The sequence below is a fragment of the Chiloscyllium plagiosum genome, chromosome 47, assembly GCF_004010195.1.
Source record: "Chiloscyllium plagiosum isolate BGI_BamShark_2017 chromosome 47, ASM401019v2, whole genome shotgun sequence".
Lineage (NCBI taxonomy): Eukaryota > Metazoa > Chordata > Chondrichthyes > Orectolobiformes > Hemiscylliidae > Chiloscyllium > Chiloscyllium plagiosum.
The window spans coordinates 8514539-8524714 of NC_057756.1; the positions used below are offsets into that span (position 1 = coordinate 8514539).

Sequence of the window (10176 nt, forward strand, 5' to 3'; positions counted from 1 at the left end):
TGATTTGGAGGTTCTGGTGTTGGACTGGGGTGTACAAAGTTAAAAATCACAAAACACCAGGTTATAGTCCACAACAGGTTTATTTGGAAGCACTAGCTTTCAGAACATTGTTCCTTCATCAGGTGGTTATACTCCTCAACCACCTGATGAAGGAGCAGCGCTCCGAAAGCTGGTGCTTCCAACTAAACCTGTTGAAATACAACCTGGTGTTGTGTGGTATTTAACCCAATTAGTATGTACTTCTTGAATACCTTTTACAGGGCTACTATCACTTTAACTGACAAAACAGTGCTTCTGTGAAATTGCATGAATGAATGAAACTCACACCCGCAAATCTCACAACTCAGCTGCGGTAATCAGTTTAATATTCTTTATTCGTTTATTAAGTACCGGTGTAATTTCTAATTTATTTAGAGCATATATGCCTAGTATTTTTAATGAACATTTACTAACTTAAAAGACAAAAGGATTAATACTTCTTCATTATGCAAGCAGACCGGTATGACACTTTTAATCCCATCAGAAGTAACAGCCATCATTTATCAGATATTCAATCCATCTCTTGTCTCCCCAGAACAAAGTCCCTTTGTGTACTGTAGTTAAAACAATGTAACACCATAGTGATGGAATTTTAACATGTGTAAGAACTGTATTATATGAGGCTACTGTAAGAACTGTATTTTGGGAGTCTATTGTTGCCTTGAACTTGTGTGTCTGTGGTTGCTGAATAAAGAGGCTATTGTTGCCACTCATTGATTTCGGTCGTTACCTGAACACGATCCCACAGAGGCTAGGAATATTGAATCCCGTAACTCATCTCTTGACTCCCTGAAGCCTGTCCACCGTCTACAAGGCCCAAGTTAGGAATATGATGGCATACTCCCCATTTGTCTCGATGAGTGCTGCTTCGCCAACACTCAAGAAGCTTGACACCATCCAGTACAAAATAGTCCACTTGATTGGCACCACATCCACAAGCATCCACTCCCTCCACCATCATCACTCAGTAGCAGCAGGGTGTACTATCTACAAGATGCGCTGCAGAAACACCTTCCAAACCCATAACCACTTTCCATCTGGAAGGACAAGGCAGCAGATACAAAGGAACATGAAATCCTGCAAGTTCCTCTATAAACCACACACCATCTTGAATTGAAAATATTTTGCCGTTCCTTCACCGTTGCTGATTCAAAATCCTAGTATTCCCTTCATAATAGCATTTTCGGTTGACCTATAGCATGTAGACATCACTGATTCAAGAAGGCAGCTCACTACCATCCTCTCAAGGGCACCTACGGATGAGCAGTAAATGCTGGCCTGCCGGCGATGCCTTTGTACCACAAGTGAATTTAACGAAAAAAGTCATGAATAGTGCTGAACATTGTGCCATCATCAATAAACTCCCCACTTCTGCTCTAATAGTGGAAGGGAGGTATTGAAGATGTAGCTGAAGATGGTCAGGCTGAGGACGGTGCTTTGAGAAAATCCTGCAGAGATGTCCACACTTGAGATATTTGACCTTCAACCCCTATACCATCTGTTTTCGTGCTAGGTATGATTCTATGTAGTGGAGAATTTTCAGACCTCCCCAATATTGCTTAGGCTTTGTGACCTTGTTTAAATGTGACCTTGGCTTCAGGGTAATCACTCTCACCTAGGAGGTCAGATGTTTTGTTCATAGAGTCATAGAGACATACAGTACAGAAACAGACTCTTCAGTCCACTTGTCCATGCTACCAAGATATCCTAATCTTATCTAGTCCCATTTGCCAGCACCTGGCCCATATCCCTCTAAACCCTTCCCATTCACATCCCCATCCAGATGCCTTTAAAATGCTGTCATTGTACCAGCCTCCACCACTTCCTCTGGCAGCTCGTTCCATACACGTACCACCCTCTGAGTGAAAAAGTTGCCCCTTAAATCTCTTTATATCTTTCCCCTCTCACCCTAAACCTATGCCCCTCTAGTTCTGGGCTCCCCCACCCCAGGGAAAAGACTTTGTGTATTTATCCTGTCCATGCCCCTCATGATTTTATAAACCTTTATAAGGTCACCCCTCAGCCTCCGACACGCCAGGGAACACAGTCCCAGCCTGTTCAGCCTCTCCCTCTCGCTCCAACCCTCCAACACCTTTTTAAATCCTTTCTGAACCCTTTCAGGTTTCACAACATCTTTCCGATAGGAGTGAGAGTAGAACTGAGCGCAGTTTTCCAAAAGCGGCCTCACCGATGTCCTCTACAGCCACAATGTGACCTCCCAATTCCTGTTAGAATTTTGAAGAATGAGGGGAAATCTAACAGAAACGTATAAAATGACGAAGGGAGGAGATAAGATAGAAGCAGGGAGGATGGTTCCACTGGTGGGGTGAAACTAGCACTAGCAGGCATAGCCTCACACTCAGGGGGAGTAGCTGGGAGCCGACTGAGTTAAGGAGGAACTGCCTCACCCAGAGGGTTGTGTATCTGTGGGATTCCCTGCCCAGGGAGGCAGCTGAAGCCACCTCATTGGCTGGTTTCTAGGTCAAGATAAATCGATTTTTGGGACAGGCAAGGAATGAAGGGTTATGGTGAGAGCGCGGGCAGGGAAATGGAGGAGGAGAAAGTGAGGACGGCAGATTCTGGAGATCAAAGTGCGGTGCTGGAAAAGCACAACAGGTCAGGCAGTGTCCGAGGAGCAGGAGAATCCACGTTTCGGGCATAATCACTTCATCGGGAGTGTGGTGCTGAGTTCATGAAAAGCTCTTCCATGATCTTATTGAATGGTGGAGTGGGGTCAATGGGCAATTCCAAATCCATTCTATTTATGTCCTTATACTCAATCCTCTCGGACACCTCCCTCCCCTTCCTGGACCTCTTCAACACCATTTCTTGTGACTGACTCAACATGGACATCTACTACCAACCCACCGACTCCCACAGCTACCTGGACTACACCTCCTCCCACCCTGCCTCCTGTAAGAACGCCACCCCTTATTCACAAATCCTCCACCGCATCTGCTCCCTGGAGGACCAATTCCACCATCGAACATCCCAGATGGTCTCCTTCTTTAAGGACTGCAATTTCCCCTCTCACGTGGTCAACAATCCCCTCCAGCGCATCTCCTCCACTTCCCACACCTCTGCCCGTGAACCCCATCCTTCCAAGTGCAACAAGGACAGAACCTCCCCGGCCTCACCTTCGACCTCACCAACCTTCGGATACAACCCATCATCCTCCACCATTTCCACCACCTACAAGCAACCCCACCACCAGGGATACATTTCCTCCCCACCCCTATCTGCATTCCGCAGAGACCATTCCCTTTACAACTCCCTCATTAGGTCCATGTCCCCCACTAACCCACCCTCTACTCCTGGCACCTTCCTTTGCCACTGCAAGAGTTGTAAAACGTGCGCTCCACACCTCCCCCTAATTCCATCCAAGGCCCCAAAGCATCCTTCCTGCTGTACATCTGCACACCTCATCCACTGTATCCATTGCTCTTGATGTGGTCTCCGAGACGCTGGGGAGACAGGATACCAACTTGTGGGCCATTTCAGAGAACATCTTTGGGACACACACACACACTAAACAACCCCACCATCCTGTGGCTGAACACTTTAGCTCCCCCTTCTACTCTGCCAAGGACATGCAGATCCTGGGCCTCCTCTATCGCCAAACCCTTACCTCCTGACGCCTGGAGGAAGAACGCCTCATCTTCCGCCTTTGGCCCCTTCAATCACAAACGATCAATGTCAAGTTTCCTAATCGCCCCTCCCCCCAAATTATCCCAGATCCAACCCTCCAACTTGACACCGCCCTCTTGAACTGTCCTATCTGTTCATTTTCCTTCCCACCTATCCACTTCACCATCCACTTCAACCTATCACCATGATCCCCCATCTTCATCCACGTATCGCATTTGCAAATTTTTGAGAGGTTTTGTAGCTCAGGTTGAGGTTCAGGTAGGTTCTGTCGCTGAGTTGGCAGGATCGTTTTCAGATGTTTCGTCACCATGCTTGGTGACATCATCAGTGTTGAAACTTTATTGCTGGAACAGCACAGCAGGTCAGGCAGCATCCAGGGAACAGGAGATTCGACGTTTCGGGCACATGCCCTTCTTCAGGAATGAGCAGAGAGTGTTCAGCAGGAGAAGATAAAAGGTAGGGAGGAGGGACTTGGAGGAGGGGCGTTGGAAATGTGATAGGTGACATCATCAGTGAGCCTCGGTGAAGCATTGGTGTTATGTCCCACTTTCTATTTGTGTGGGTCTTGATCTGTTACGGTGGGGGGTATCATTTCTGGGTCTTTTTCTCAGAGGTTGGTAAATAGGGTCCACATCGATGTGTTTGTTAATGGAGTTCTAGTTTGAAGGTCTTTAGGAATTCCCGTGCGTGTCTCTGTTTAACCTGTCTTAGAATGGATGTGTTATCCCAGTCGAACTGGTGTCCTTCTTCATCTGTGTGAAAGGAGACTAGTGATAGCTGGTCATGTCTTTTGGTAGCGATAGGTGTTTGTGTATCCTGCTGGCTACTTTTTCCTGCTGGTCTGTCTGATGTAGTGTTTGTACCAATCCTTGCCGGGGATTTTGTAAATGATGTTTGTTCTGGTGGTTGTAGGTAAGAGGTCCTTTAGCTTCGTCAGGAGCTGTTTTGATGTTCACATTGAGACCCAGAATCAGAAATAGAAAGTGGGACAATGACACCAGCGCTTCACCAGAGGGTCTTTGATGATGTTACCACGCATGGTGACGAAACGTCTGAGAACAAATCGACCAGCTCAGCGAGCAAACCTACAACCTGACCTGATCACAGTCCCGGCGACCTTCCCCCTAACACAAGCCCCCTCCCATTTCTCTGTCAGGCCCCTTGGGACCCCCGTCATTCCTGATGAAGAGCTCATGCTCAAACAACTGACTCTCCTGCTCCTCGGACGCTGCCTGACCTGCTGTGCTTTTCCAGCACCGCAGTGTCTGCAGTCCTCACTTTCTCCTACTCCATGCACTGATCAATAAAGGAAAGGATTCCAGATGTCGTCTTCATTACCCTGTCTACCCGCGACTCCACTTTCAAGGGACTGTGAGCTGGCACCCCAAGGTCTGCTTGTTTAAGGGAAAGTCTGATATCTCCAAAAGCTCAGGGTAATTTAAATGTTGGACCCTAGAGAGAGGCCAGCTCTTCAGAGAGATCTGTGGATTCCACCAAATGCCTGATGACACTGTTGAACAATTCCAGGTCAAGTACCCACTGGGTCTATCACATGGTACGCTGCATCAGCCAATGGCGAAACTCGTCCCAGGATTTCTGATGCAGACCTTGGTTCACCAATCCAGCTCTATGTCTGAATCACTGATCGGCAGGGGCTGGTTTGAGGAGAGAACAGCCTATTGTAGACTATACCTTTATCTTAGGGTTCAGTGGATCAAATGGTAATGGAGACTTTGGGAGCCTGGGTTCAGGATTCCCTGAAACCTGACATGCAGGATCAGTCAGCAGTTAGGAAGGTAAATGCATTGTTAGCATTCATTGCGAGAGGGCTAGAATACAAGAACAGGCAGATACAGCTGAGGCTGTGTAAGGCACTGGTCAGACTGCATTTGGAATATTGTGAGCAGTATTCTGGTCCTCTGTACCTTCACCATTCTGACACGTAGGCTCAGTGGTTAGCACTGCTGTGTCCCAGCTTCAAGGACCCAGGTTCGATTCCACCCTCAGACAACTGTCTGTGTGGACCTTGTATGTTCCCCCTGTGACTGAGTGGGTTTCCACCCACAGTCTAAAGATATGCAGGTTAGGGTGGATTGACCATGGGAAATTGTCCCATAGTGCCGAGGGATGTGCAGGTTTAGGGTGGATTGGCCATGGGAAATTGTCCCATAGTGCCCAGGGATGTGTAGGTTAGGGTGGATTGGCCATGGGAAATTGTCCGATAGTGCCGAGGGATGTGCAGGTTAGGGTGGATTGGCCATGGGAAATATGGGGTTACATGGACATGGGGAGGAATCGGGGGGGCATGCCTGTCAGAGGGTTGGAACAGACATGATGGACCAAATGACCTCTTCCTTCTCTTTAGAGATTCTAATCTGAGGAAGGATGCGCTGACTGTGGGGGGGGTCTCGAGTAGGTTTGCTCGAACAATCACTGGGATAAGGGTGTGTCATATGAGGACAGGTTGAGGACTCTGGGCCAGTACTGGATGGAGTTTCGAAGATGAGGAAGGATCTGATTGAACCTTACAGAACACTGAGAGGGGCTGGATAGTGTGGGCATGGAGAAGATGTTCCCACCAGTGGGAGAGACCAGGGCCCGAGGGCACGGCCTCAGGGCGAAGGGACAGCCCTTTGGAACTGAGATGGGGAGGAATTTCTCCAGCAGGAGGGTGGGGAATCGGTGGGACCCGTTGCTGCAGAGGGCTGGGGGGCACACACGTCACTGAGTGTATTTAAGACAGGAATAGATAGGTTTCTGATTAGTGAGGGGGGTCAAAGGTTATGGGGAGAAGTCAGGAGAATGGGGTGGAGAAACATGTCAGCCAGGATTGAATGGCGGAGTATCCTCAATGCGCCGAATGGCCTCATTCTGATCCTTTACTTTCGGGTCGAATGGGAAAGCAGCAACTGGGTTGGGTGATCAACCATGTTCACAATGAAGGTGCAGGACAGGCTCGATGGGCAGAGTGGCCTACTCCGATATTCCATGTTCCCATATCACAAATAGCTAATGAACATACAATTACCGATACTTTACCGAAAACCTGTCGCCTAACTTTCTGAATGAATTCCGCCCGTTGTAACTTACCCTCGCCATGTGTACGTTGTCACTGGAGGATTGGCATCTGCGTTACATGTCACAGTAACATTGCGGCTGTTTTCACTCCAGGTCTGATCATATCCTGTTATGGTCACCTCTGGTGGATCTCCAAAGAGAAAGGTTCACAGGGTCAGTACATCTCAGCCCGTTCGTTAGGAAGGAGCCAGAGCTACGATTGAACTGGATGGTGTCACCGTGGAAGAAAATAGTTAGACTTGTGTCTTTGTGACAATTGACAGAGTCATAGATTCCCACAGCACAGAAACAGACCCTTTGGCCCATCTAGTCCATGCTGCCCCTAACCCCAAACTAACCTAGTCCCCCCTGCCTGCTCCTGACCCATCTCCCTCCAAACCTTTCCTGTCCATGTCCTTATCCGAATGTCTCTTAAACAATCCACTACACGGTGATTCCACAAACAAACCACTCTCTGTGTTCACATCTTTACAAAAATCTCTCTGCTCTCACCTTAAAAATGTGCCCCCTGTCTGAGGGAAAAGACAACTCCCATTAACCCTATGTACACCTGAAGGATGGAGATGGAGGCAGCCAGGAGGACTCAATGGGCCGAATGGCCATCTTCCCCACTGCAGGGATTCTGTGAACAGCCAAAACCGAAGAGCGTGAGGGTGACCGATGTGTTAACAACAGGGAAGCACGGTTTTGGAACCAAAGGATGTTGCACTCTCTCCACTTTCTTGTCTGCTTCGGAAACGTGGAAATATACGGCTTGGAAGTGGATGAACGATGGAAATGCCACCCATTTCCTTAAGACAAAGGAAGGAGCGTTTGAAATTCACTTTAAAATGATGCCCCACTTTGTTACTGACCCTTCAACTAAGCTGCTTTATCAATCTGCCCATGCCCCTCAGAATAGTCATCGAGACATAGAGATGTACAGCACAGAAACAGGCCCTTCAGTCCAACTCGTCCATGCCAATTAGATACCTCTAAATTAATCTCATCTCATTTGCCAGCACTTGGCCCATAGCCCTCCAAACCTCATATACACACCCAGACACCTTTTAAATGCTGTCACTGTACCAGCCTCCACCACTTCCTCTGGCAGCTCATTCCAGACACGTACCACCCTCTGTATGAAAACGTTGCCCCTCTGGTCCCTTTTAAATCTTTCCCCTCTCACCCTAAACCTTTGCCCCTCTAGTTCTGGACTCCCCCACCCCAGAGAAAAGACCTTGCCTATTTACCCTATCGATGCCCCTCATGATTTTGTAAACCTCTATAAGGTCACCCCTCAGCCTCCGACGCTCCATGGAAAACAGCCCCAGCCTGTTCAGCCTCTCCCTGTAGCTCAAACCCTCCAACTCTGGCAACATCCTTGTAAATCGTTTCTGAACCCTTTCAAGTTTCACAACCATTCTTCCTATAGCGGGGAGACCAGAACTGCAGACACTCTCAGTCGAAAGAATAAGGGATTTATAAATTTTTTAAAATATATTCAGCTGGAGTTTATAAATAGATGGATTCAATCAAATCAAATCCATTTTACCCACATTCAACAACACAAGTAGCCTGTTACACAGGTACCTGGAAGAAACCAACTCGTCCCATGGGTTAAAGTTGAGTTCTTCTCCAGTTTAGGAAGAGCTTGTTCCCTGTTTCCTGGTGGGACAATCCAGAATGAGGGATCATAGCTTTAGGATGATAGAGGGAGGCAGATTTACAACAGAGATGCGTAGGAAATACTGCTCTCAAACCGTCGTGAATCTGTGAAATGCACTCCTCTCTGAATAGGTTATAGGAGGATTTGTTTCTTAATGAATATGGTGTTGAAGGAAATGGGTAGGAAGGTGAGTTGAGGCTGAGATTAGATCAACCGCAGTTAAGGCGGCACAGCGGCTCAATGGTTAACACTGCAGCCTTGCAGCGTCAGAGAATCAGGTTCGATTGCAGCCTCCGTTCCTGTCTGTGTGGAGTTTGCACATTCTCACAGTGTCTGCGTGGGTTACCTCCCACAGCCCAAAGATGTGCAGGTTAGGGTGGATTGGCCATGGGAAATTGTCCCGTAGTATCCAGGGATGTGCAGGTTAGGGTGCACTAGCCATGTGAAATTGTCCCATAGTGTCCGGGAATGTGCAGGTTAGGGTGTATTGGCCATGGGAAACTGTCCCATGGTGTCCAGGAATTACAGGTTAGGGTGGATTGGCCATGGGAAATTGTCCCATCGTGCCCAGGGATGTGCAGGTTAGGGTGGATTGGAAATGCAAAATTGTCCCATAGTTCTCAGGGATGTGCAGGTTAGAGTGAATTGGCCATGGCAAATTGTCCCATAGTGTCCAGGGATGTGCAGGTTAGGGTGGATTGGCCATGGGAAATTGTCCTATAGTGTTCAGGGATGTGCAGGTTAGGGTGGATTGGCCATGGGAAATTGTCCTATAGTGCTCAGGGACATGCAGGTTATTGTGAATTGGCCATGGGAAATTGTCCCATAGTGTCCAGGGATGTGCAGGTTAGGGTGGATTGGCCATGGGAAATTGTCCCGTAGTGCCCAGGGATGTGTAGGTTAGGGTGGATTGGCCGTGGGAAATGGTCCCATATTGCCCAGGGATGTGCAGGTTAGGGTGGATTGGCCATGCTAAATTGTCCCATAGTGCCCAGGGATGTGCAGGTTAGGGTGGATCGGCCATGGGAAATTGTCCCATAGTGTCCAGGGATGTCTGGGCTATGTGGGTTATCCATGAGGAATGCAGGGTTATCAGGATAAAGTAGGTGGAAGCCTCCAGGTTGGATGGTCTTTGGAGGGTTGCAGTACAGTTGATGGGCCAAATGGCCAGCTTTCACACTGTAGGGATTCTACGATTGAATTGACTGGCTTATCAAGGAGCTGATGGTGGCCCCTGCTCATCCTCTTAGCTACAGTCTGTCTTTCCATGTGGGACTTACAGTGGATCTCCAGTTGTATGCGGTATGTATTGCTGCTGCCTGTTGCTGAGTGAGTGATAAAACAGGTCACTGTTTGACCATTGTCTGAACGACGTGGGTTCATCTTGTACAGGCTGTCAACATTCACTGTCCCGTTGCTGTTGGCCGTCTGGACGGTGGTGTGGTTCCCATGGAGACTGGATTTCCAGCTGATATCTGCTGCTGGGTTCCCAAAGGCTGCAATACACTGAGCCACAGGGACCTCTGAGAGTCCAGCCTTTGCTGGGACCGATGTCGCTATGTTGGTGGGAACCACTGTCAGAGATAAACAGGAAATCAGTTCAATGTCTGCTTCAATCAAAGAGTGTTCCTTTACATTAAAACAGCAACAGGAGCCTGCTACAATTCCTTTTACAGGCCGATGCAATCATGGGTGAGATGTTCCTCATCACCCTGATTTAGAAATGTTACTGCACACCACTGGAGCATGCTGGGACTTGAACC

General features: G+C 48.2%; 1 protein-coding gene across 1 annotated transcript in view; it reads right to left on the reverse strand.

Moving 5' to 3' along the window:
• Window positions 1-10176, reverse strand: part of LOC122544245 (poliovirus receptor homolog) — a 36903-nt gene that overhangs the window by 21503 nt on the left and 5224 nt on the right. Inside the window, exons 2-3 of the mRNA XM_043683322.1 lie at window positions 9694-9987; window positions 6776-6895 (exon numbers count right to left, since the gene is read on the reverse strand). Of these exons, the coding sequence (XP_043539257.1) occupies window positions 6776-6895; window positions 9694-9987 (414 nt within the window). The remainder of the gene's footprint in view (window positions 1-6775; window positions 6896-9693; window positions 9988-10176) is intronic.